The sequence below is a fragment of the Pteronotus mesoamericanus genome, unplaced genomic scaffold, assembly GCF_021234165.1.
Source record: "Pteronotus mesoamericanus isolate MK-2021 breed Mesoamerican mustached bat unplaced genomic scaffold, CSHL_Meso_final scaffold_31, whole genome shotgun sequence".
Classification (NCBI taxonomy): Eukaryota; Metazoa; Chordata; class Mammalia; order Chiroptera; family Mormoopidae; genus Pteronotus; species Pteronotus mesoamericanus.
This window is the reverse complement of record NW_026555312.1, coordinates 35,313,034-35,340,496: the sequence shown is the minus strand read 5'-3', so window position 1 is coordinate 35,340,496 and position 27,463 is coordinate 35,313,034. Positions and strand designations below refer to the sequence as shown.

The 27,463-nt window shown below is 36.5% G+C and overlaps 1 protein-coding gene across 2 annotated transcripts in view; it reads right to left on the bottom strand.

The window, feature by feature from the left end:
* Positions 1-27,463, bottom strand: part of LOC129085608 (E3 SUMO-protein ligase RanBP2-like) — a 79,690-nt gene that overhangs the window by 39,687 nt on the left and 12,540 nt on the right. For both annotated transcript variants that reach the window (XM_054592020.1, XM_054592021.1), the window contains exons 2-7: positions 15,802-15,869; positions 13,898-14,009; positions 13,263-13,415; positions 4,555-4,785; positions 4,084-4,229; positions 1,443-1,635 (exon numbers count right to left, since the gene is read on the bottom strand). In XM_054592020.1, the coding sequence (XP_054447995.1) occupies positions 1,443-1,635; positions 4,084-4,229; positions 4,555-4,785; positions 13,263-13,415; positions 13,898-14,009; positions 15,802-15,869 (903 nt within the window). The remainder of the gene's footprint in view (positions 1-1,442; positions 1,636-4,083; positions 4,230-4,554; positions 4,786-13,262; positions 13,416-13,897; positions 14,010-15,801; positions 15,870-27,463) is intronic.

The window sequence follows — 27,463 nt, the reverse complement described above, 5'->3', positions numbered from 1 at the left end:
CCATTACATTCAATGGAAACATGTGGAAGGTAAAAAGAGAGACTGAGGTAAATACCTAAGTGCTGAAATGGAACAATGGAAAAACACTGGGAAAAGTAAGGTTTACGACACTAGATAAACCACATCTCCACTGAGATTTTTAACAAAAAAAAAAAAAAAAAGTTTTTAAAAGTGGAAAAAGTATATTACATGCCGACACATGCAGGAAAAATTCTGAATACCCAACAAACTATTAACAGCGGTTGTCTTCTAGGAAAGGGGACTTGAGTGAATAGGTTAAGAGAGAAATTTAGTTTTTACCATTTAAATAGGTCAACATTTTAAAACAGGTGACTGTGTGCCTTAACTATACTATATATATGTTTAAAAAAAACTTGAACAGATCTGTTTCAATTAAAAATAAGAAAACTGTCAGCTACTTCAGAATCTATAAAAATATTAATCACAACAGCCTCTTAGTGCTTATATAAATTAGCAAATGAAGAAACTTCATTAACTTCATTAATTTTCCCTATAAATATATTCCTTATTAACTTCAATGCTGCTGTAGAACAAAGAATAGCATTTAACACTGTGAGATGAGTATCAACAGTATCTGTTCAAAGATCTGTATGATATGAACTACAAGCAGGGATCTCCTTTAATAGTATCTCTACAGTGAACCCTCTACTTTCTACCGGGCAAAAGATCACTCTCTAAAGCTAACAATTTTTATAAGCTGAGCTCAACGTATGTTTTTGGCATACTGCTGTTTTTCATTTCAGAATGCAAACTCACTAAGGAAAACACTAAAACTGAAAAGATGGATTGGGGAAGGGATAATAACCAGCATCTCATCACCTAAAAACAATGGTTAACATTTTGACGTATTTCCTTCGTGTCATACTCTATGTACAAGGCAAGGTTTTTACCCAAAGATGAATAAATATACTACTGTATTTTTATATATAATATACTCATTGTTATATACATATGTATATATAAATAACACATATGTATGCTTTTCAATTAACATGTTAAAATCCTTGAGGTAAACACATTCTTCTATCATAGTTTATATAATCATATCCCAAAATTTACTTAGGATTATTGTCTAAGTTTTGCATACCTTTTTTAATTCAAGTTCTATCCATATCTGAGATTATTTCCTTATTACTAATTCCCAGAAATGGCACAGTAAAAAGGTTAAACTCTTTAAACTGGTCTCCCAGTAAGTCACGCAGCAATGTAGACTGCCACCAACAATGCAACAATGCAGCTGTTTCATCAGCCTCACCAGTGTTTTAAATCTTGTTATTTTTCACCAATCAAATTAACTATTTCATTGCAACTTTATTTCTATAGGTACATTTGTAGTTTCATTCTATACCAGGAAGCACGTCCATGTGAGATACAACAGTCTCAGTGAATGTCATTTGTACCCAAAACTGGAAAAGGCTTACCTGAAATGCTACGAGATAGCACAATGCAGCCAACTCAGAGAGAGCTCGCCATTGCACATGATTATTCTGACCCATCTTCAAAAGCAGAGAACCGGCATGCATATAAAAGTGTCCTTTTATTTCTAAGAAAATAGCTGAGAGTTCATCATTTTCACCCACACAAGATTTCACAGACTGAAGAACACTATCAAAACTGTAATATTAAAATATTAAACAGGTATTAAATTTGTTGCACTGTAAGTAATCAAATAACTCAGAATAAGTGTACCTCAAGCTTCATCTTCCATATTCAAAGTCCTAAGTAATCTGTACTCTCTTCTATTTTATAAATTATGAATCACAAAAGAACCTATGCACCCCAATGTTCATAGCAGCACAATTTACAATAGCCAAGTCTTGGAAGCAACCTAAATGCCCATCAGTAGATGACTGGATCAAAAAACTATGGTACATTTACACAATGGAATACTACGCAGCAGAAAGAAAAAAAGAACTAAACTTCGCGACAGCATGGATGGAACTCGAGAGCATTATGCTAAGCGAAATAAGCCAGAGGGCGAAAGACAAATACCATATGATCTCACCTGTAAGTGGAACCTAACCAACAATACAAAGATGCAAGGAAAATAAGACCAGCAACACTGAAAGGAAAAGAAACCAACAGAGACAAGAGGGAAGGAGGGAGAGGTGGGCAGGGGAAAAGGAAGGGAAGGGGAAAGTCAAGGAACATATAGCAAGGACTCATGGACAAAACCAAAGTGGGGAAGGGCTGAGAGAGGGAGCGGGGTGAGGGGGCAAGGAAATGTGGTGGGGGGAAGGCAGAGACAAATGTATTTGAAAATTAATTAATTAATTAATTTTTTAAAAATAATAAAATACAAGGGAAAGAAGAGAAGTTCTAAGCAATTATCCTATATAGGAATAAAGCCCAACGATAGATTTATAATAGCAAAAAATGATAAATTTGAACAATATTAGGTTGTTATATAAAACATTTTTCACATATAAATGAAATACTGTAAAGGAAATAGAAATAAAGTTGTTAACAAATTATGAATCATCTAGTAAGTATTTTTATTCCACATATGCTCTATACTTCAAGCTTAATCTCTAAAATGATGTCTTATTACTAAAGTTAGTTCAAGCCCTCCAATGACAGAAAAGATAGAAATCAAATAAGATTACTGATTATGGTGTACGTTTCATAATACAACAGAATAAAACTGCAAAACTAAAGTATTTCCTAGTTTCTTCCCAATGATATGGTTCCATTCTTTAATTCAAAGTCAGAATTTCTCAAATTAGACACGCCTTACTCAAATTTTTAAGTAAATAATTAGTAAGATATTTCAGTTGTCAAAACCATAATTGCTCTTCTTACCATACAGATAACAGTTACATAAATTGTATTTCTCACTATTACTTGCAATCTATGTACTAATTAGTGTTTCTAAGTCCAAATGGCCCTCAGAATCTTCGTTTTGTAAGAAAAGCTAACACAATAAAAGTAACAAATATGATTTTAAAGTAGATTATAATAAGAAATCAAAGCAACAGATATTTCTTCCAGTAAGTCAGTTCTAGAGACCCCTGAGAGGTTCTCAAGACCCCTTCAGGGCATCAAAGAAGTTAAAATTATTTTTATAGTGCTACATTTTTACTCTTATTTTCTCACGTGAGCAAAAACTTCTGAGTATATAAGCCATAATAAAGAAAACTTCCTAAATGTTTACTGAAATAATCTAAAAATGCAAATTAGTGTTTCTGGACACTACTTTTAACAGTACCATCTTAGAATGCTAAGTACGTCAAGAAAACTACCTACTTCCTTACATCCCAGTGGAAAGAATTTCTTTCTACATGCCAGATGGGATACAAGAATTATTTTTCAAATGAACAGTCTAAACCAGGGACTGGCAAACTTTTCCTATAAAAGGCCACAAACTAATTTGGCTTTGCAGGCATACAATCTCTGTCACAACTGTTTCAACTCCATCATTGCAGTATAAGTAGCAAAAGATAATACGTAACAAAGAGGCATGGCTGTATTCCAATGAAACTTTAATTACAAAATCAGGCAGTGACCCATATTTGACCCACAGGTTCTATTCAAACTCTGCTCTATACAAACATTTTTATGCAAATCCAGATGATGTTTCAATTGTGCTCAAAATCAAAATTTAAGAAAACAGAAAAGTCATACATTATATTTTAGTTAGGTTTCTAAGCTAAAACACCGTTTCTGAAATACTAGTCATGTTAATTGCTTATACTGGAATATATGACAAAGGAAGTATATTCTATGATTTTCTCTCAAGATTACATCACTTTCGGAAATAAAATATTGAATAATAGACATTCACTTTCAGGCTCGATTCTTTACGAAGCATATCAAAACTAAATATTAACAATAATTTAATTGAGCCTGAAGAATTATAGCTTTTTAAGAATCAAAGTTGTACAAAACCAATTATAATATCCCCACACAAAACAATTCCTTCCGAGTGATTCATAAGATTAGCCGTTGTCCATGGGTGCCAATATAAAATGATGCAGTTAAGATGTTTAGACCAACGGGCCAAATTACTACACAAAGAAAATCTGTAATTTACAATGAAGTACTCTCCTGAAGTCCACATACCTTTCCAATAATTCTCTGCTTTCTTTCATGTCCCTAGTGGAGAGCGTAAGATGCATAAGGTTAGCATAGGCCAGAAGTAAGTCTTTACTGGTTGCTTGCCAGTTACTTTTATCAGACTCCAGGCACTGTAAAGATTCCAGATAATCCTATTTTGCAAAAAGAACAATACGTTAAAAAACTTATCAAGTGTTACAAAATGTATCAGTTTAAGCTTACAAACTTTTTTGCCCTTTCCTGTATTTGTAAAACCGTATTTTTCCATCAGCCAATAAAAACACCAAACATACATATGTCCAATTTATCCCTCCACGCTACAGTTATAAATTGTAATCAACCTAATAAAATATCATTTCAGAGTTGCTATACATAAATAGAAGAAATTTAAACCTTGGGGCACTGCCTAAATAAATAAAAAGAGATATATGGTAATTATCTATAGAGAAGTATAGAGACCCAATGGCTTCTACCTACCTTAAGGGTCTGTACAACACATGAATTCCATTCTAAACTTGAACGCAAAGCTATGTTTCTCTCTGCCTCATGGCAGTGGGCCACAGCGTCCTTCAATCTTTCATTTGACCGATACAGCTCTACTAATCGAATGTTCACATAGACATCATCAGGTCTTGCGTAAAGTTCTGACTGAATCAAGTCAAAAAGTTTATTCCATCCATCTTCACCTTTGCAGTCTAAAAGCTGTTCCTATTTTTTAAAAAAATCATTAATTTAGAAAAATACCTGTGCAATTTTAAACACATCATGGCTCCTACGAGCACCAAACCATTCCATTCTAGTAAATTACCACCAGAAATACTATCCTACGTACTGCATTAGCCCATTCAGAGCTGAAGCTAAACCTCAAATTTATGTGGAAACATCCAAGACTGTATACTAGCACAGGTTGCCCGTATCACCTCAGAGCCTGCAAGGACTACGACCCCACATTCTTGTATAACCAGGCACCACCAGAAGTTTGGACTTCTCATTAATACTCACGCCACAGGGTTCTTATCCTGAAACTGCTCTGGATCTCCCTAAATCTGACATACTCATTACCCACTACACTCTTATATTGGAGCTCCTACTGTGCCGCTATCTTCCCAGTCTTCACTCTCAGATCTTAACTGAATGGAGTATAACTTGAGATAGTCCCCATTACTTCTCTGCCATGGTTAAATTTTTCTCTGCTAATCTACATACCTCTCCATACATGTTTAAAACCCTGCTCTCCAAAGGACATGATATCCAGATATTCCATCCATTCCTCCTCATTAGCAACTGGAATAGAACATTCCTTCTTCATCCTTAGCTGTCACTGGTATTACCAATTGAAAGATGTACAATGCATGTAATTCCCTGGCTACTCAGTTCTTTAATTACCTCATCTGCATTCCATCTAAGATTGAAAAAGGTCTTCAAAATATGTTTGGTCATACCACTCAGACCACCAAATCCCTCTTACTCTTCCACTTCACTGGGGGCTCACATACCCTGAATGCCACATTATTTATTTGCATCTACCACATGAACAGCTCCACTCAATACACTGACATCACCAAGTTTTAATTTTCTTTTTTTTTAAGATTTATTTTTATAGAGAAGGGAAAAAGAGGGAGAAAGAGAGGAAGGGAAACCTTGATGTAAGAGAGAAACATCAATCGGTTGCCTTTCACAAACACCCCAAATTGGCACCACGCTTGCAACCTAGGCATGTGCCCTGACTGGGAATCGAACCAGTGATCTTTCGCTTCACAGAACAATGACCAACCAACTAAGTGACACAGGGCCCAAGTTTTAATTTTGCATAAAACACACACACACACACACACACACACACACACACACACACACGTGTTCCTTTTCTGTTAAGTTAAAATGCCATAATCCTTAATACACATAAATACTACTAGCTTATACATTCCCTCAGTTAATTCCATCTATCATTCCTTAGAAGAACCCTACCATATATTCTTTCTGTACCCATACAATAACAGCTGTACAATTAAGGATACAGCATTTGGAAACTTGGGAATTCACAAGCAAACTAAAAGATTCACTTTCATAATCTCAAACTTCTAAACTGGTAATGCCTAGAATAAAAATCCTACTTTACCTCTAATAAATTTACTTTCTCCATTCCCTGAAAATGTCAATTCAGACTACTCTTTCCTCAAATTTCCCACTGCCCTTCAACACTCACTTTCAACTTACGATCACATTTCATCTTTCACTGAGAAAACTGAAGCCATCATATGTAAATATCACTCTGCCATATCTACTAATACATATCTTCTCCTCGCTCCCTTCGCCTAGCCAAGACCAAGCTCTCCATTAGAGAGCGCTGTTTTCACTGCCCTCTCTCCTTTAGCAATTGTTCTACTTTTCCGGGATCATTTCCATAAACTTACACTTGGCCTTTCTATACTTGCAAAAAGCCCTGAACTTCGACTGTATGTTTAAAAGTAAAAGATGAGCATCATTATGACTGCTTTTCAAAATTTCTATTCTCATACTCAAGATCTCATACCAATAATATCGTTATTCATTAAATAAATGACAAAAAACTACTTCTCTTACACCTTAAATTTTAAAAAAAATAGAATTACTTTGCTAAATAGTTACATATAAGAAAGTTTTAGCTTTAAACAATGTCTTTGGAGTCATTAAAAGAAATAAGAATGCTTCAGAAGCATCTCTAACTTTTGTTACAATGCCAGAAAAATAACCCATTTTCATTATATTCGGTTGGACAAAAACTCCATATGGTTTTTTCCTGAAAAGACATTTTTCACTTTCGCCAATAATTTTATTGATTTGGGTGTTTTGAATATGTTAGCTATTTCCTAGGCAATAGGATGTTGATTTATCTCAATTAATGTCTCAATTTCATCACTATCAACTTCAACTGGTCTACCCAACCACGGAGCATCATCCAGCGAGAAATCTCTAGCACAAAACTTCACAAATGACTTTTGACACATTCAATCAGTCACAACACCTCCTCCCTACACTGCACAAATCCTTTTTTTTTTTTTGCATTTCAGTTGCATTTTTAAGTTTCTTGAAATAATAAAGCATAATATGCTAAAAGTGTTGCTTATTTTCTTCCAGCTTCAATATTAAAAAGGCTACACAAAAACTGACCAATTTTGATAATTTTTTTCAAATGCACAGTGACATGACAGCTGTCACAATAAAATCTGACAAAATTATTTTGAATGAAGCTAAAGACAACTAAGCACTATAAGAGTTACCTTACAGAGAAAACCAAAAGAACTTTTTGGCCAATTCTACGTATGTTTTTTAATGTAACTGTCACCAAATGGGCTGAATTGTCATGCCCAATAAAGGTAGTATGTTGAGGTATAACACAGAGATAATAACAAAGTAATCTACACTTAGGTCTAATATTTTAGATGATTATTTACAACCCAGCTGCTTCTCCCAAGAAAAAAAACTTAGTGTTACTAATATTTATGTATAATTTTAAAAGTAATTAGACTTTTAAATATGTGCACAATTGTTCATAACAGATTTATAACAGCCAAAAAGGGAACGGCCAAAATATCTCTCAAAAGTAAATAAAGTATAGAACACATCCCCTACCACAAAATACTACTCAGCAATAAAATAAACAAACTATTGGTACACAATACTTAGATGACTCTCAAGAGCATTATGCTGAAAAGCCAATCTCACATGAGGTTTAAGTAATAAAATAATAAATGTGGAGAACAACACTGGCCAGACAGCTTTAGTTGGTTGGAGCGTCATTCCATGCATCAAAAAGTTGTGGGTTCAGGAGAATCAAAATGGCAGAGGAGTGGAAGTCACACTGACCACCTCCCAGGACCAATCTGGAATTACAACTAAATTAAGAAGAAATCACCTGGAACAAACCGCTGAACAATAGTGACAGCGGAGCCTTATAACCTCGGATAGACTGAAGAATCAGCTGTAGCACAACCTAACTGGTAAGGAGTACAGCAGAGACACAAGAAGGCGGGCAGGGTGCCCACGGGCAGCAGCACCAGAAGGATACTGAAACGGCTAGTCGGATACCCATGAGATGAGTGGGGTCTAAACCATAAGCAGGGAACTCCAGCCTACAGCACCAGAAACCAAAATTACACAAATAAGAGCCAACTGTGAAAAGCAGCAGGCTTGCTCTGTGCCAGAAACAGGCGGCTGGAGAAGCAAAGAGCCGTTTAAAGGGCCAATGCATAAATTTTTATTTGCAGCCACTTACCCTGGTCTCTGGCAAAGGCAGGGTCAGAGGGGGCTAGAGACGCCTGAGCAGAGACTGGGGAAGGAGGATTTGGGGAGAGAACTGAGAGAGTAGCCAGTGAGATCCCAGTGCTGACTCATCCCCCATAGGGCAGTAGCAGCCATCATGCTAAGACAGACCACTACCCTGAGTGGCAATAGCATGAGAGGACACAATGGCTCTGTCCCCAGAAGGGACTCGGCCCTGGCCCAGTAGTGCTAAAGCCTGGCTGCTGATTACAGAGTGGCAGACACAAATAATAGATCCCTGGCCAAAGGGGGCCCAGAGTGGTCTAGAAACACTTGAGGAGAGACTGGAGACAGAGGCTATCGGGGGGAGAGGGAAACGGGGAGAATGGCTAGTGGGATCCTGGGGCTGACTGCTCCCCCAAAAAGCAGCAGCCATCTGGCGCAGGCAGATCACTCCCCTGAGCAGCAGCAGCAAGAGGGGACACAATAACCCCACCCTCAGGAGGGATTCTGCCCTGCCCTGTGGTACCTAAGCCTCACTGCTGTGTGCACAGTGACTAAATTAACAGCTGAAGGAGACAGCCACAGACATTAGATTCCTGGGAGACTCAAACAGACTGACTAAGGTCAGACAGGGACAACATCTGACATCATCAGAGGCAGATCCAGAAAGAAAAAACAGTGGCCTCTCACAATAGAAGTTCACACCACAAAGTCAGGAAATCAGGACAGATTTAATTAAGAAGCAGAAGCAGAACCATAAAAAAAGAGTCTCACAATTAATGGGAAGACAAAGAAACGCTCCCCAAAAGAGGGGAAACGAGAAATCCCCAGAAAGAGAACTAAATGAAATAGAGGCAAGTAAACTATCAGATACGGAGTGCAAAACAAGAGTTCTAAGGACGCTCAATGAGGTCAGTGAGCTCAGAGAGAACTACCAAAAACTACAGGAAAACTATGAGGAACTTACTGCAAACAGTATCAGCATGAAAAAGGACATAGAACTATCAATAAGAGGCAAGAGGAAATGAAGAATACAATTTCTGAATTGAAGAACACAGCAGAAGGAATCAAAAGCAGGCTAGATGAAGCACAGGAACAAATCAGCGAGCTGGAGGACAAGGTAGAAAAAAGCTCCCAGAAAGAGGAAGAAAATGAAAGACTCAAAAAGAATGAAAAGGCATTTAGGGAAGTACAGGACAACCTGTAACGTAGTAATATCTGTATAACAGGGATACCAGAAGAAGGAGAAGAACAAGGGATAGAGAATCTGTTTGAAAAAGTAATGATGGAAAACTTCCCCATTTGGAGGAGAGAGTCACACAAGTCCAGGAAGCACAGAGGGCTCCATTCAAGAGGAACTCAGTGAGGCACAGTCCAAGACACATCATCATTAAAATGGCAAACATCAAAGACAAACAGAGAATCCTAAAGGCAGCAAGAGAGAAACAGGTAGTAACATACAAAGGAGCCCCAATATGGCTAGCAACTGACTTCTCAACAGAAACATTGCAAGCCAGAAGGGAATGGCAAGAAATATTCCAAGCCGTGAAAAGCAAAGGCCTGCCACCAAGACTGCTCTACCCAGCAAGGCTCTCAATTAAAATGGAAGGCAAACTAAGGAGTTGCCCAGACAAAAGAAGGCTAAAAGAATACACCTCCACCAAACGAGCATCGTAAGATATGCTAAAGGGACTGCTTTCAAAAGAAAAAGAGCCTATGTATACCCAGTCCTCTGCACAGTCACCTGTACTTGATATTACCAATATTTTTAATACTTATTAATCTGATTGTGACAATGATGTGTTAATTGTTACTGTATTTGTTGTTGCTAAACCCGTTTTGGTATATTTCTTGACTATTTCTATTATTTTTTTAAAAACTTTAAATGATTTTTTGGTATTCTTAATTCATTTTGATTAAATGTTTGTAGAATTTTTTCCCTAAAAAAAGAAACAAAACTGTTAACACTTTTTTAGATGTGCTGCAAATACCTTCTTTTATTACTTGCCCTTTAACTTTTTATGTATGTATATTACTATATAGTCTTAAATGTTTAATATAATTATATTGTGAATATTTTGCTTTAAACCTTCTGGGTTTGAATATTTTACTTCAGGATAAGAAAAATATTATTTTGTAATTTCTCCTAAAACTCCTTAGGTTTTACATGTGATTTTTAACTCACCTGAATGTCTTTTGTATGTGTGAAATATGCCTCTATATTTGTTTTATTTCAAGTAATAGTGGTCCATGCACTCTCTTTGTTGAACAAGCCTTATTTTCCCCACTGATTTGGAATATCAATTTAATCATATATTACATTGTTAGACAGATATATACATTTGTTTCTAGAATGCTCATTTTATTTCATCGATCTACTTGATTACTTCTATGCTGGTGTCATGTTCTTTTAATTGCTGAGACTTTATAATGGATTTAAATTTTTTAATATTTTGTAATGAATTTTAACATTTATAAATAAATAAATAAATAATCTGCATTAAAAAAAAAAAAGAAAGAAGGAACTCCTACCTTTTGTGACAACATGGATGGAACTGGAGAATATTATACTAAGTGAAATAAGCCAATTGGTGAAAGACAAATACCATATGATCTCACCTGTACGTGGAATCTAGTCAACAAAATAAACTAACAAAATAAATCACAGTCATGGATACATGGTGCAGACTGAAAGTGTCCAGAGGGGATGGGGAAGGAGGACAATGGTGGAAAAAAGGAGAAGGGACTAAGCAAAAAACATGTATTGAATGACACATGGACATAGACAACAGAGTGGGAATTGACTGTGGGAGACGGGCAGGGTGGGATGGGTGGAGGAGGGCAAAGGGGGAAAAATTGAGACTATAGTAGAATATATATGATTTAAAAATAGAAAACTTTAAAAACAAGGTTGCAGGTTCAATTCCCAGTTAGGGTGTGTGCTGGAGGCAATCAACTATTGATGTTTCTCTCTCTCTCTCTCTCTCTCAAATCAATAAACACGTTCTCAAGCGAGAATTAAAAAAAAAAAAAGAAGAAGAAGAAGAAGAAAGAAAAAAGATGGAGAACAAATTAGGAGTTGCCAGAAACTAAGGCTGCTAGGATGGAGGGGGTAGGTACTACTATATAAGGTGGAAGCATTAAGTGAGATCTTTGTGATGATGGAATAGGTTTGTATCTTGACTGCAGCAGTCCTGGTTCTGATATTGTACGATAGATACGTAAGATGTAACCACTGGGGGAAGCTGGATGAAGTACACACAGGACCTCTTTGCAATTTCCTATGGAAAATATTGTAATTTTTTCAAAATAAAAAGTGTTTAAAATTCTATCAGAAACCTGTATAATGTGGGCAGAAGGTTGTTAAAAACAACATACATTTAAAATTCTATTTGCCCAGTGCATTAGGAAAGACTGTGTCCAAAAGAGTTACTTAGTAAACCAGTAACTTAACAAAACCATTTTACTCAATAAAGAATAACAATCAGAACTGGTAAGCAACAACTTCTATCACTGTAGTAATTACCTGTAACATCCTAGAGAAACTGTCTTTTAATTTTTGTTGAAAACCTATGTCATAATACAATCCTTTCCATTTTTAGATAATTCTTTAAAAACTTAATAACCCTAAACTATCACCGTATAGGTAATTTTCATCCAATGAAATAAAAATGTTGCATCAAACAGCTCAATTTAAATCTGAGCTCCAGCTCTGGCTGCTGTGGCTTGGTGGATTGAGTGCTGGCCTGAAAACCAAAAGGTTGCCAGTTCAATTTCCCAGTCAGGGCATATGCCTGAGTTTGCAGGCCAGGTCCCTGGTAGAGAGTGCTCAAGAGGCAACTACACACTGATGTTTCTCTCCCTCTCTTTCTCCCTCCCTCCCTTCCCCTCTAAAAAATAAATAAATAAATGTTTTAAATAAATAAATAAATCTTAGCTCCACCATCAAGCTACAAAGCTGTAAAATCACTAAAATAGTAATCAGTCCATAAGGGTAAATAAGATACCATTTATAAACCATAATAGTCTACAATAGCATATGCTCAGTAAAGTTTTAAAGAAAAAATTTTGTTTTGACATTTTTTTATTTTAAAAGTAATTTTAGAGAGAGGAAGGTGGGGTGGGGGGAGAGAAAGCATCAACTTGTTTCATTTATTTATACCTTTAGTGGTGATTCTTGTATGCGCCATGAGAACCTGCGCCCTTGGTGCATCCAGATGATACTATCCAACTAACTACTTGACCAGGGTTTCCCATTCTTTCATTCTTTTTTATAGATATTTTCTCTTTCTCTTCCTTTCTTCTTTCCTCTCGTCCTTTCTCCCTCCCTCCCTCCCTTCCTTTCTCTCTCTCTCTCTCTCTTTTCTCCCCCTCTCAAATCAGTAGATTTTAAAAACTAAATTAAATTTCAGAAAGAGCCCTGGTGGGGTGGCTCGGCTGGGAGGAGCATCATCCTGACATGCCAAGATTGCAGGTTTGATCTCAGATCAGGGCACATACATGAGAACAACCAATAAGTGCATAAATAAATGGAATAGTTGATGTTTTCTCTCTCAAATCAATACATAAAAAAATTAGATATTATTGACATACAACACTGTATTAAGGTGTACAACATAATAATTTGATAAATGTATATACTGCAAAATGATTTCTGCAGTAAGTTTAGTTAACATCACCTCACAGAGTTACAAATTAGTTTTTCTTAGAGAGAACTGTTAAGATCCACTCTCTTGTCAACATTCAAATACAGTGTTGTAATTATCTTGTAAGTAGAAGTTTGTACCTTTTGACCACTTTCACCCACTATCTACCAACCCCCCACCTGCACTGGTTTAACAAGTTCGCTACTGAAAAGTCATTTAAACTCCAAATATTCGACATGGCTGTGTCTTAAGTTTTCTGCAATTGCTTTTATTATGTTTTGTTCAGTTTTTTACCTTTAGTTTATAAATTGCAGGACTTCCTGGGAAAAGTTTAGCTGCTCTTTCAACCCAATATTTTGCTCTTCCATCAGTAATATCATTTTTACAAAGCAATTCTGCAATCTTCAACACAAGATCTTTTTGTGTTGGGTTTAATTCCACTGAACGCTGATATCAGAAAATAAATAATAAATTAACAGGATGCCTGAAATACACACACTCATATATAAACATGAAAAACTCGATCCCTAAATAACATGCTATTTCAAAGCTGTTAAAATTAAAGTGTCTTAAAATATTTTTAAAATTAATGGAATAAAAATTATGTTTTTATTACGTAAATAAATGCCAAGAAGAAAAAAGGCAAAGAAAAGCACACACATAAGAACAGCATTTCTAACCATGTTAGACTTAAAATTTGTAAGTTTTACTCTTCTTTTAAAAATACTAATAACCTCTGAATTACAAATTATTGTGTATTTTGGGCCAAGTAATTTAAAATCAGTTCCAAGCTGTGTCAATAATTCTGTGATACTGATGCTTGTCTTCATGATGTCCACAATATATATTTTAATTATTTATCAGATAAATTACTCCGGGCATTGTGTGTTTGGTTGTGCAGAGCCTAAATTTTAATCTTAACAGTTTACCTTGTAACATTCAACCGCTTTGTCTATGTTCTCCTCCACTTCATAAAGAAGACCGAGAAACTTGTGAGCTTTGGGATCTCTTTCTTGCACGTTAATATATGTAGATATGTATCTGTTTAAAAATAATAATATAAAAATAAATAATCTTTAAATAATCACATTAAGAGCTATATTTTAAATAAATGGAGTATATCTTAAACCAAAGGAACCACTCATTAATGAGGGGGACCCCCAAAAAAGAATTTATAAAAACTTGTGTATTTATTCGTACGTTTAAACTTCAGTCACTTTCAAAGCACTCGCCAGTTGATGCAATACATCTATTCAGCTGTTTTTTCCCACTGCTTATAACAGTTTCTGAACTCCTCAATTTTGATACCTTTTAATGCTTCTGCTGTTTTTGTTTCACCTCTTTCACATAGCAAAACGTTTCCATTTGAGGATTTTTTTCATCCAGGGAAACAAAACAAGGTGAATAGGGGGGTGGGGCATGGGAGTCATGCCGTTTTTTTGGCCAAAACAACAGCTGAACCCTCAGCGTGGGAAGGTGTGCTGGTAAATCATCTATCATGAAATGGGCAAACCACTGACTCTTCAAAAAAAATTCACTGAGGCCAAATGCAGTCTCTCACTACAGCGCCAACTGCTACACTGATACAGATAGGTTCCTGGAACACTCACTTAGTGAGACAAAGCCTGTGCTACAAGGGCCCGACCCTACAGAAGAAAATTCTGGTTTTGGGGGCAGTCCCCCCTCATAATTACTGACTACCACTATTTAAACTAAAATGTGAAGGTAACTGAAAGTACCCATAGAAACAAATGGATAACACACACACACACACACACACACACACACACACACACACACACAGTTGACAACAAACTATTACCACTAAACACTACATTTACCAAATGTCTTTCAAGTGCTACCCACCTATAAGAAATACATACATAAATCACTTTTTCTTCCTAATTATATTTTGGTAAAGCACTAAAGAGTTTACATAGAAATTAACAAGTAATGGCAGTAAATATTTTTAAGTCATCATAATACAAAATACTAGAGAGAAACAATTTCCCGAACAACAAAAGAGAATGTATTTACCTTTTACACAAGAAAATAGTATCTAACAGCTAAAATAAATACAGTACCAAATGCAGGCAATTTTCATTTGTTAAATCAAGTAGCAACTAAAAATAGGTAAGCACCTTCTAGTCTCAGTGAGTGATATTGTAAGAGAAATTAGGCCACAGACCAACAGTGAAGGAAGAAGTGTCACATTAGTAAGGGAGAGTTAACAGTCCCAAAGCCGTTATTAAATAAAGGTGCTCTCATTTTCTTTATCAGCATTTCCATTTTCCTATCAATGCCTTTAATAGCCTGCCTTCCTCCCCATTTCCTGCTTTAAGCACTCCAAATTAGGAAATCAGATCACCAACCCTCCTGGCCCAAGGGTGAGACAAAGCCTCACTGTCACAAACGGAGTCAATTAAAAATCATTTCTACTAGTTATTCTCCTGCCCAGAAATCAGTTTAATTTTGTATTCACTGCTATTTTCCAGTTGATTAATATATAATACCAGATATGCCAACAGTAAGAAATTAAGATATAAGCAGGGTTGTCTTCTATTTTAAACACAGAGCAATCTTTAGAAAAAGTGTTTTAAGCCAAACAATTTCTTGCCTTAGGCAAGAATGAGAAAATACTCATTCTTGGCTTAATCTCCACGGAATCTAGGCTAGTCCCTAATACCAGTCTTAGAGATGAATTCTTACCTCCAGGACATACTTAGAAATAACTATTAAAAAACCATTTTTTACCCATTTCAATGAGGTACATGAGATAAGGTAAAGGCACTGATTTTAGAAAATTAAAGCATGTTTACAGTTTGGTACTTACTTTTTAGCAAGATCGTATTCTTTAGCTTCATAGTACAGCTTCGCAAAATAGAATCCTTTCATTGACTTCTAAAAAACATTGAAAGTACTTTATTTTTCAAATTTTCAATTTTGAAAAAGTTTTGCAAGAACTAAAAATCTGTCCTAATAAACTTAATATATTTTATCTTTGCTCATTTAAAAGGTAAAAGAAATTGCCTCTAAAAATGCAAGTATGTTCTAAAAGCCATGATTCCACAGTTTTAAAATTTTCATCCTAAAACAAAACAAATTTAATTGTCACACCTTCAGATGATATCAGAAAGTAAGAATTTATGTCAACAAAACCTTTAGAAATCATGTGGTGCCACTCACTTTACACAAAAGTAAACAGCTACGTTTTGGGGAGGGGGCTAGATACCAGAAATCTCTCTTCTACCACCTGAAAGCCTTTACGGGGTAGAATAAGCAGGTACTTCACACCTATTAAGGCACTGATCCAGGCACTATTCTCCCTACAGGGAATTAAAAAGGCAGAGATAAAAAATTCTGGTAATCAGCCAAGTCCAAACCCTGGCTCTTTTATTTCCGTAAGCTCCAAAGTCCAGAATGCTGGGACACAATAAGGTAATGTTATATATACATGGGATAAGAGTACACAAAGCCATCAAACATGTTATTTTTGAAAACTATACAAAGACAGAAAAAAATCAAGATACTAAGTGAGCCCTGGCTGCTGTGACTAAGTGGGGTGGGCGTCATACTGCAAACCAAAGGGTCACTAAATAGATTCCTGATCAGGACATGTCTGGGTTGCAGGCCATCCCTGGTTGCGGGGGTGTGAGAGGCAATGATCAATGTTTCTCTCTCATATTGATGTTTCTGTCCCTCCCTTCCCCTCTCTCTAAAAATAAGTAAATAAAAATCTTTAAAAATCAACCAATAAATGCATACATAAGAGGAACAATAAATCAATGTTTCACTGCCCGCTCCCCAAAATCAATTTAAAATAAAGAGAGACAGAGAGGGGGGAAGGGCTATCTGTCAGGAAAGGTCTCATTAAGGGAATATTTGATCGGAAAATGGAATAAAATGGTGACCTAGGGTAGATAAGGCAGCAAATGGACTACAATAATTTAACTAATCCCCATGTTTACTGTGTTTCAATTTTTCCTTCTTATAAAACCTACACAAAATACTCTTAAGTCACATCCACCTTCTGGAAGTACTCGTTTCATGACTTCAAAGATACCCTGCTTTCTTTAATTTTACTTCTTCCTTTGGTGGCCATTCCTTCTCCAACTCCTTCACAGGCTCTTCTCTTATTTCCCCGAGAATTGGTCCTAAGTCCTCTTCTCTCTCAGAGTATGTCACCTGTAACATACACTGAATCTCACCTTTGACTACTGACTGTATGTTGGCTCTCAAATATTGTATCTTTGGCTCTCATCTCTCCTGATCACTAAACATATGTGCAAAATATCATCAATATGAGCTGTCAGTCCTATCTTCTATGTTATCTCGATCCATCCATTTTTCTACGTCTTTACTTCCACTAGCAAAGTCCAAGCCTGCTGTGATCTCTCCCCTGGGACTACTGAAAAGGCTAATCCCTTCCTGTTTCCCTCTGCATACTTTTCCTCCCACCTAATTCATTTGCCAACGGGGTATCATTTTAAAACATAACACAAACCACACCATGCCTTTGCTGAAATTTTTAAATACTTCCATAGCTTTTACTATACTTTGAAATGTGTTTCTCCACACGAAATGGCTTGGAGGAGTCTGACTTTAAGCAAAGGCAAACAGTGAGTACTGATGTAATACGATGTGATTTTTGCGCAGTGTCTTCAACATCGGCTTGAAGAAATTCAGTGAAAACACATAAATGGCAAACTTACTATGATCATCTAAAGTGAGACACGTATCAACAAACAAAGAAGATTCTCACTATTCTAGTGAAACCACACAGCTATGGGGACACTGACTTTGAGAAGCAGCTGACAAAGATGACCCCATTGAGCATGACCCTAGTTTGGCAAAGTGAAGTGGGAGGTGCCCAGTGCCACTCCCTCCCTCTCACCTCCTCTCTACACCTTGGGGAGGCTGGGCTGGGTCCATTACACCAGTCACAAGCATAACGCAGGTACCCTAAGTAAAGGAAGAAACTGCAGTGAAGCAGACAAAAAAAATTTCACTTTATCTTGATTTTTCAGTGGGAATACAGCCATCCCCGCAGTGGAGTCTCTCAATCCTTTTAAACTTTTTAGTTTTAAGTAGAAGTTATCAGAAAAGATACCACGGAAAAAGAATTTATCTATCATTGGATCATTCACACACTAATAGAGCTGAGTTTAGACCTTCGAGAGAGAGGCTGGATTTACTCTAACAATAATGAGTTGTTTTACCAATAATCCTGCTCAGTACAGGAAGAACTGCAGTTCAAAGAACTGGTGCATGAGCTCGCCTAAGAATTAACTGTGTCAAAATAACATCAGTGAGATTCTGACTAAACACTCTACAAGGCAACACAGCAGCATGGCTGCATTTCAGATGATTCTAGATAGCAGCTCCCCCACTACCTTCCCTGACTGAGGTATGCCTTCATTATTTATCACGAAGTCTTATTTATTTCCTTCACTGCATTTATACAAGTCATAATTATTTGTACTGTTTTTATGAGTGTTTTGCCTATCCCTCAAAACTGTAGGCTCTACTAGGGTAGAGCCCCCGTGGCTTGATAACTACCAGGGAACCAAGAACATTATCTGATAGTCGTGCATACTCAATATTTACTGAAACAGATAAATTTGTGTACCCACTGATTATGTCTTTATGATAAATTCCTAAAATTTAATTAGTTCAAACATATAAAAATATCAAGTTTTTGCTCTATTACCAATCCTCCATAAAGTTTCTATCAACTTACTTCCCTGGTCAGTATTTGAATGTCTAAGTCAAAGTATAAATTCTTCAAAATTGATTTTTTTCCATTTCTTCAGTCATTGCTAAGTTGATAAGCAGAAGAGGTATCACTGAGTCAACTCAGTATTTCTCTAATTAATAAGGCCATTTTCACAGTCACAATGAAATACTTAGAGTTTTAAGTTCTCTATTAATATAATTTAGTCATTCCCAATTTTAAGAGGACAGAGAAAAACAATGTCTAACTCATTTTTAAAGGTTCTTAACCACATTGATATATATTTGATGGTTTTTTTCGTTTTCTTAGGTTGACATTTGTCTCAGTTTTTAATGTGTCTGTTAATAAGACTTCAATTTTTACACAGTAATAATCTTTACTGCTTACTTTTTCAGATTACATAAAAATGGTCTTTATCATTTGAGCGACACGAAATATATTTTCTTTCAGTTTTGCCAAAATTACTGTTAAGTCTGAAACTTATTTTGGTAAATAATGTAGGCTAGAGCCCTATTTTTTAAATACATCATTAAGCAAGTGTTAATTCTTTAAGAAGCTCTTTTAAATAACGTATCTCTTCCCCAGTTATGTACAGTATTACCTAGCATGCTACCCAATTCTTATGTTATGGCATCTTAACTTAATAAAACCCCTTTCTCCTACAAAAATTCCTAATCCTCACCAAAGAGTATGCAAATAATGCCCTGACTGGTGTATGCCTCAATGAGTTAGGCGTGGTCCCACAAATGGGATGATCATGGTTTGATTCCTGGCCTGGGCACATGCCAGGGTTGCAGGACAGGTCCCTGGCTGGGGTCTTGGGAGGGGCAGCCAGCCACTCAATGTTACTCTCCCTTTCTCCTGCCCTTCCCCTCTCTCTAAAAATAAATAATTTTTTGTTTAAAAATAAGAATATAGGGGTTTTTTAAATCATAAGATACAGACTGAAGGTTAAAAAAATTTAACTTAAAAATATAGAATGACATAAAAGAAACAAGAAGACAGTTAATAATGTTTTTCTGCCTGTATATCACACTATTTCCTGTATTAGGGAGCCAATACTGCTTAATAATTCTAAAGGGGCCCAACTGATAAAGGAGGGAAGAAACAGAGCTATGATGGGATATGGATGTGGATAGTTACTCAGAATGAACAAGAACGTAGACATGTTTTCAGGCTAAAGAAAAACACCCAACCAGGGTGGTGCGGGGAGAGCCAGCAGAGAGAAAGTTGAAGATAAAGGAGAGAAAAGGGGGAAATAAGGGCTCATGAGACTAAAAGGAACAAGAACTAGAACAAGTGTCAGGAAGGTACCTTAAAGAAATATGTGATGACAGGGTCTGGTGGGTCACTGCCAAAGGCCAATAAAGAGGCAAGATAACTGTCACCACCCCCTACAAGAAGCAGCCAGAGAAATCCTATTTTTATTAGTTGTTATAACCCAGAAGTTAATAGAAAGGCACTAGGTAAACAGAATGACTATTTAAATCAACTGCATCTACTTGTATAGTTTTGAGTATGGAATAAGGTAAGTTATTTATATTGCCAAATCACAATTACAAAAAAATTTAAAACCTTTAGAAATGACTTGACATCTGGTTTCCAGTTCAGCATGGAAGGAGCTCAGGAGTAGCTACTCCATCCTAACAAATAAAAAGGTGAACTTAAAAAAAAAGAATCAACAACTCTTCTTAGATCCATAAAAGAAGTTAGGACATTAACTTCCCCCACAATTGGAGAGAGAGATTGGTAATTACAGAGAATCAAATCTTTCTACAGCAGAAATCTCCACAAGAACCCATGCCAGGGTAGGAAAACTTAAACTGTAATTGACAATTTTCAATTTGTAATTGACACTTCCTGTTCGGAAGTTCAGGGTGGACAAGACTGAGACGTAAACTCTACTACATTACCTAAGTCTTATTTACAACTGTTCTTTTTACTCAATGCATGATGTCTGATTACAAAGAAAAAAACAAGGGACAGAAAAGGGAAAAAACAACCAACAACAACAACAACAAAAAAACAAAAAAGTGTTAAGAGACAGAGCAAGCATTAGAACTAGACTATATGGCAGGATGTTGGAAGTATGAGGCCAGAAATTTAAAGCAATTTTGACTAATAACTAAAGACTCTAATGAATAAAGTAGAACAGATGAGCAATGTAAGAAAAGACATGGACATTCTAAGAAAGAACCAAAAAGAAAAGCAAGAGACTGGAAATATTTTTTTTAAAAATGAGGCATGTCTTTGATGGGCTTAGTAACAGACTGGACACAGGTTAGGAAACAATCTCTAAGCTTGAGGCTATCTTAATAGAAACCTACAGAGATGAAAGGCAAAGCAAAAAAAAAAAAAAAAGACAAGACAGAAAAACAGAACAGAATAGCCAAAATCAGTGGGACAATTACAAAAGGAGTAACTCTGTATAAGGAGACTTACTAGAAAAAGGAACAGGAGAAATATCTGAAATAATTACTAAGCATTTCCCTCAAAGTAATGTCAGACACAAAACCCCAGATTTAGGAAGCTCAGATCCAGGAAATTAAGAGAATATCAGGCAGAAAAAATGTAAAGAAAAAGGAAGGAAGGAAGGAAGGAAGAGAGGGAGGGGAAAAAAGAGAGAGAGGGAAAGAGACGGAGGGAGGGAGGGAAGAAAGGAAAGAAAAGAAAGAGGGAAAGGGAAGGGAAAAAGCACATAGGCATAATGTATCTTCTGCAAATGAAAGATAAAGAAAAAACCCTCACAGAAGCCAGGGGAGAAGTCACCCACATTAAAGCACAGATAAGAATTACATTCAAATTCTCTTCAAAAACCATGCAAGCAACAAAAGTAGAATGGCCCTGGCCAGGTAGTTCAGTTGGTTAAAATAGCATCCCAGCACACCAAGGTAATAGGTTGGATCTCAGTCAAGGCACATACAAGAATCAGCCAATGAATGCATGAATAAGTGAAATAACAAATCAATGTTTCCCTCTCTCAAATCAACAAATCTTTAAAAAAAAGAAAAAAGAAAAAAAAGGAGAGTGGAGTGAAATATTCCAAGTGTTGAGAGAGGAAAAAAACTACTCTAGAATTCTGTATCCTTTGGAATCATCCTTCATAAAATAAGAAATAAAGACTTTCTCAAATTGAAGAAATGTGTTAATTGAAGACCTCCCTTACAAAAAATGTTAATGAAAGTTATTTAAAGAGAAGAAAAATGATACAGGTCAGGAACTCAGATCTACGTTAACAAAGAAAATTAAAAAAGGAACAGGGGAAGATAAAATAAAAATATATTCTTAATCGACCTCACAGATACCATCATATGTATTCAATTATGTATGACATGTAAAATATATGTATGTGCTCCTGTATGTATACATATAAGTAAAATGAATCACAGCAGTGATATAAGGCTGAGAGGAGAGAATTAGGAGTCTTTTGTTATTATAAGGTACTCACAAACCCATGAAATAATACAGTGTTATTTGAAAGCAGACTTGGATTAGCTATAAACATACATTGCAAGCTCTAAGGCAACAACTAAACAAGTAAAAAAAAAATAAGTATAATTGATAAGCTAAGAAAACAAAAGTGGAATCATATAAAATATTCAATTAAGAAACCACAAAGGCCAAAAAAAAAAAAAAAAGACAAAAACAGAAACAGAAACAAAAAACAAGGACAACAAACAGGAAACATAACAAATGCAGTAGGTATTAATCCAATACCTTAAACATCAATACTCTAAATGCACCAATTAAAAGACAGGCACTGTCAGAGTGGATCAAAAATTATGATCCAACTACAGGTAAAAGCGAAAATCATCTTCAGATTTCTTTCTGTTAACAAAAACATACTATGCGGATCCTTCATTAAAAGCAAAGTGGCCTAACACAAACTGCTGAATAGTGAGAATATTCTTCATTTTCGCCATTTTGGCTTGTGAAAAGTTTCAAAAGAATTTTAAGCACAGCTGAGCCTTGAATGACATCAGGGTTAGGGAGGCTGACTCCCTCCCAGTCAAAAATCCACATTTAAGTTAAGTAGCCCAGCTCCCCTCTTCTGTAAATGTGGATTCCCAAATGTGGATCCGCAATTGCAAAACCCTGGGATACAAAGGGCTAACTGTCTTACTTACTGGAAAAAAAAAAAAATCTGTACGTAAGTACACCCACACAGTTCACAGGTCAACTGTTATATGCTGTCTGAAAGAAATCACAAGTTAAATATAAAAACACATACAAATTAAAAGTAAATGGTTGGAGAAAATGAAAATATATTCACACCACATTGTTCACTGCAGCATTACTTACAATGACCAAAGCATGAAAACAGTCTAAATGTCCATTCATGGATGAATGCATAAAGGTGGGCATTTATATGCAATGGAGGAAAAAATAAATTGCCCCAGTTGTTGTGGCTCAGTGGATTGAGCGCCAGCCTGCAAACCGAAGGGTTGCCAGTTTGATTCCCAGTCGGGACACACGCCTGGGTTGCAGGCCAGGTCCCCAGCAGGGGGCACAGGAGAGGCAAGCACACATTGATGCTTCTTTCCCTCTCTTTCTCCCTCCCTTCCCCTGTCTAAAAATAAAGAAATAAAATCTTTTAAAAAAATAATGATGTTGAAATCTTGCCATCTGAGACAATATGGATGAACCCTGAGGGCATTATGCTAAGTGAAATAAGTCAGATACCATACAACCTCACTTTTATGTAGAATCTTTAAAAATAGTAATTTTTTAAGTTCACAGATGACAGAACAGACTCATGACTGCCAGAGTTGGTGGGACAGGGGGTGAAATAGATGAAGATTCATTTAGTGGCAGGCTTTATAGTGACAAAGTGAGTGGATGTACTTAAAGTCAGAAGCTGACACTTATTTTAGTCCCTGTGTGATCCACCCATTACTTTATTTACCACTTCCACCTGTGCCTGTTTCCACACACTGTGCACTTGTCTCAGTCAGTTTTGGTAAGCCTACAAGCTAATCCTATCCAAAATGAGTGGAAAACAAATGTCACTGGAGAGCTTCTTTGAAAAGGGAGAGAGACCCAATGAGACAGAAGACTAAGACCGCCAACAAAAAGAACGCTACATTTAAAAGAAAATACCAAGAGTCCTACCTAAACTATGGGTTCACTGCAACAGTTGATACACATTCTCCAAACCCACTTTGTATAATAATATATGGTGACTGGCTATCCAACAAAGCCACAAAACCTTCAAAACTGCTTCGGCACATGGAGACCAAGCACCCTGCATTGAAAGAAAAGCCTTCGGAGTTTTTCAAAAGAAACAAATGTGAACACGAAGAACAGAAGCAATTACTGAAGGCCACCACTTCACCAAACGTGTCTGCACTAAGAGCATTCTTATTGGCTAACGGCATTGCTAGAGCTAAGAAGCCCTTTACTATTAATGAAGAGTTGATCCTGCCTGCTTCTAAAGACACTTGTCATGAACTTTTAAGGAGATGCTGTTCAAAAGGTGCCACAGGTTCCTTTTTCGGCTAGCACCGTAACCAGATGAACTGATGAAACAGCAGAGGCACAATTGCTAAGAGAGGATTAATGAGTCACCGTGATACAAAATCCAAGTTGAGGACTCGACCAATGTTGGCAACAAGACAACAATGCTTGTTTTTGTGTAATATATTTTTTAGGAAGATGTGCATGAGGATATACTTATGTGCGTTTTTGTTACCAACCAACACCACAACTGCAGAACTATTCAAGTCTTTGAATGATTACATACCAGGAGAACTGAACTGGTTGTTTTGTGTCGGTGCATGCACAGAGAGAGCAGCTGCCAAGACTGAACAGCTCTCTGGTTTCACTACTCAGATCAAAGAGGTAGCTTCTGAATGAGAGTCTATGCACTGTGTCATCCATGGAGAAATGCTGGCTAGGAGAAAAATGTCACCTGAACTTAACAACGTTTTGCAGGATGTGATTAAAATTATCAGCCACATTAAGATACATGCCCTTAATCATGTCTGTTTGCGCAGCTCTGGGAGGAGATGAACTCAGAGCATACACATCTTCTCTGAGAAGTGAAGACTTCATACACAGAAGGCTTTCTAAAGGTAGATCACTGGCCAGAGCTTCTCAGTCATAAGAGTCCAGAGATTTCTTTTAGAAAAATAGTCACCACGGGCAGCACATTTCAGTGATACAGAATGGGTCACAAAACTTGCTTACTCGTGTCAACTTGCTCAATGAATTCAATCTGCCATTTCGGGGAAGAACGGCAACTGTGTTCATGTCGGCAGGCAAAGTGGACTTATGGGGGCGACGAGTGAACAATGCTAATGTTTGAAACATCAAAAATCCCAAAGATTTTGAAAGAGACTGAGTCAGGGCCTTCTTTCTCCCAGCTGGTGCATGATCATCTATCTCAGCTTTCAAAAGAGTTAGAGCATTACTTCCCAACCGCAAAAGACCCCCAACCTGGAAAGGAATGGATCCATGACCCACTTGTGAATAAGCCAGATGAATCAACTTTGTGCTAGAAGAGGTTCAACTGCTTGAGATCGCAAATGACGGTGGCCTTAAAAGTATAAGACAACTTCAAATCTCCATACGTTCCTGGATTAAAGTCAAGGCAGAATATCCCAAGACTGCCACAAAAGCAATGCAAAGCCTGCTTCCATTTCCAACATCCTGTCTTTGTGAAGCAGGGTTTTCTGCAGTGACAGCAACCAAAACAAGGTTATAGAATAGACTGGATATAAGCAACACATTTCAGGTGTCACTGTCTCCCATCACTCTCAGATGGTACTGTCTACTTGCAGGAAAACAAGCTCAGGCCTCCTACTGATTCTGCATTATGATGAGCTGCATAATTATTAATAATAGAGATGGACTGCACAATAAATGTAATGCACTTGAACCATCTCAAAACCATCTTCTCCTACCCCCAGTCTGTGGAAAAACTCTCTTCCACAAAATGGATCCCTGGTGTCATAAAGGTTGGGGACTGCTATTGTATTATATATTTAGGCTTTTTATTTGTTTGTTTAAGTATATTTTATTGATTATGCTACTACAGTTGTCCCAATTTTTTTCCCCTTTGCCTCCCTCCACCTGGTACCCCCTTCCCTCCAGCAATCCCCCCTTAGTTCATGTCCATGGGTTGTGCATTTTAAGTTCTTTGGCTCCTCCATTTCCTATACTATTCTTAACATCCCCCCGTCTATTTTGTTCCTACCAAGTATGCTTCTTGATCCCTACACCATTTCCCCTTTTCTCCCCCTTCCTCTCCCCAGCTGTTAGCCCTCCAAATGATCCCCATACCTAGGAAAGTTGCTAAATGAGTAAATCATAAGAGTTCTCATCACAAGAAAACAAATTCTGTAACTATGTATGGTGACAGATGTTAACGATTTATTGTGACAACCATTTCACAAAATGTACAAATACTGAATCATGTTGTACACCTGAAATTAATACAATGTATGTCAATTATACCTCAAAAATAAATAAGCATGAATGGCTGGACAAAGATATGCCAATCTAATGCCAGTGAAAAAAAGCAAGAATTAATTTCAGATGGCGATGACTTCAGAGCAAAGAAAGTTACTGGATAAAGAGCACTACAGAGTGATATAGTAGTCAATTCTCCTAGGAAACATAAAAGTTCTTAATGTAGTATGCACCTAGAAACACATGATTAAAATAAAGGAAGACTATGAACAACTCAATGCCCACAAATCTGATAACCTAGATGAAATGAACCAATTCCTTAAAAGATACAATCTGTCAAAACTCACATTGGAAGAAAGAGATGACCTGACCAGGCCTATTTCTATTAAAGAATCTGAATCAATAACCTTCCAAAACAGAAAGCACCAGGCCCAGATTGGCTCCCTAGTGAATTCTAACACTTAAGAAAGAAATTATACAAATTCCCTGCAATCTTTCAGAGGTTAAAAACAAAGGGAACACCTCCTAATTCATTCGGAGGCCAAAATTACCTTAACACCAAAACCAGACAAAGACACTGTAAGAAAAGGTAACTACAGATCAATACTGCTCCCAAACATGGAGGCACTATAAGAAAAAGTAACTACAGATCAATATCACTCACAAACACAGAGGCAAAAACTCTAAACAAAATATTAGCAGACGAATCCTAGAACGTATAAAAAGAATTATATACCATGACCAAATGGGCTTTATCCAAGGTATGCAACGCTAGTTTCACAAAAATCAATTAACGTAATCTAGTACAAATAGGCTAAAAAAAGGGGGGAAAGTCATATGAACATATCGATATATGCAGAAAAGAATTTGACTAAATTCAACCACCATTCAGGGTAAAAACTCTAGTAAACTAGGAAAAGAGAGAAACATCCTCAACTTGATAAAGGATATCAACAAAAAAACCAACAGAACATCATATTTAATGGTAAGGAACTCAAAAGTTTTCTCGCAAAAATTAGGAACAAGGCAAGGATGTCCCCTCTCACCATTCTTTTACACCATCACACTGTAAATCCTAGCTAATACAGTAAGACAAGAAAAGGAAATAAAAGGTATTCAGATTAAGGCAAAAGACATAAAACTCTCTGTTTGCTGATAACATGACTGTCTTTGAAGAAAATCTTAAAGAACCAACGAAAACATTCCTGGAAATAAACAATTATAACAAGTTTGCAGGATACAAGTTAGTATTAAACAGTCAGTCACTTTCCTATATACCAGCAAGGAACAAATGGAATTTAAAATTAAAAATATAATACCATTTACATTGGTGCCAAAAAAAAAATAT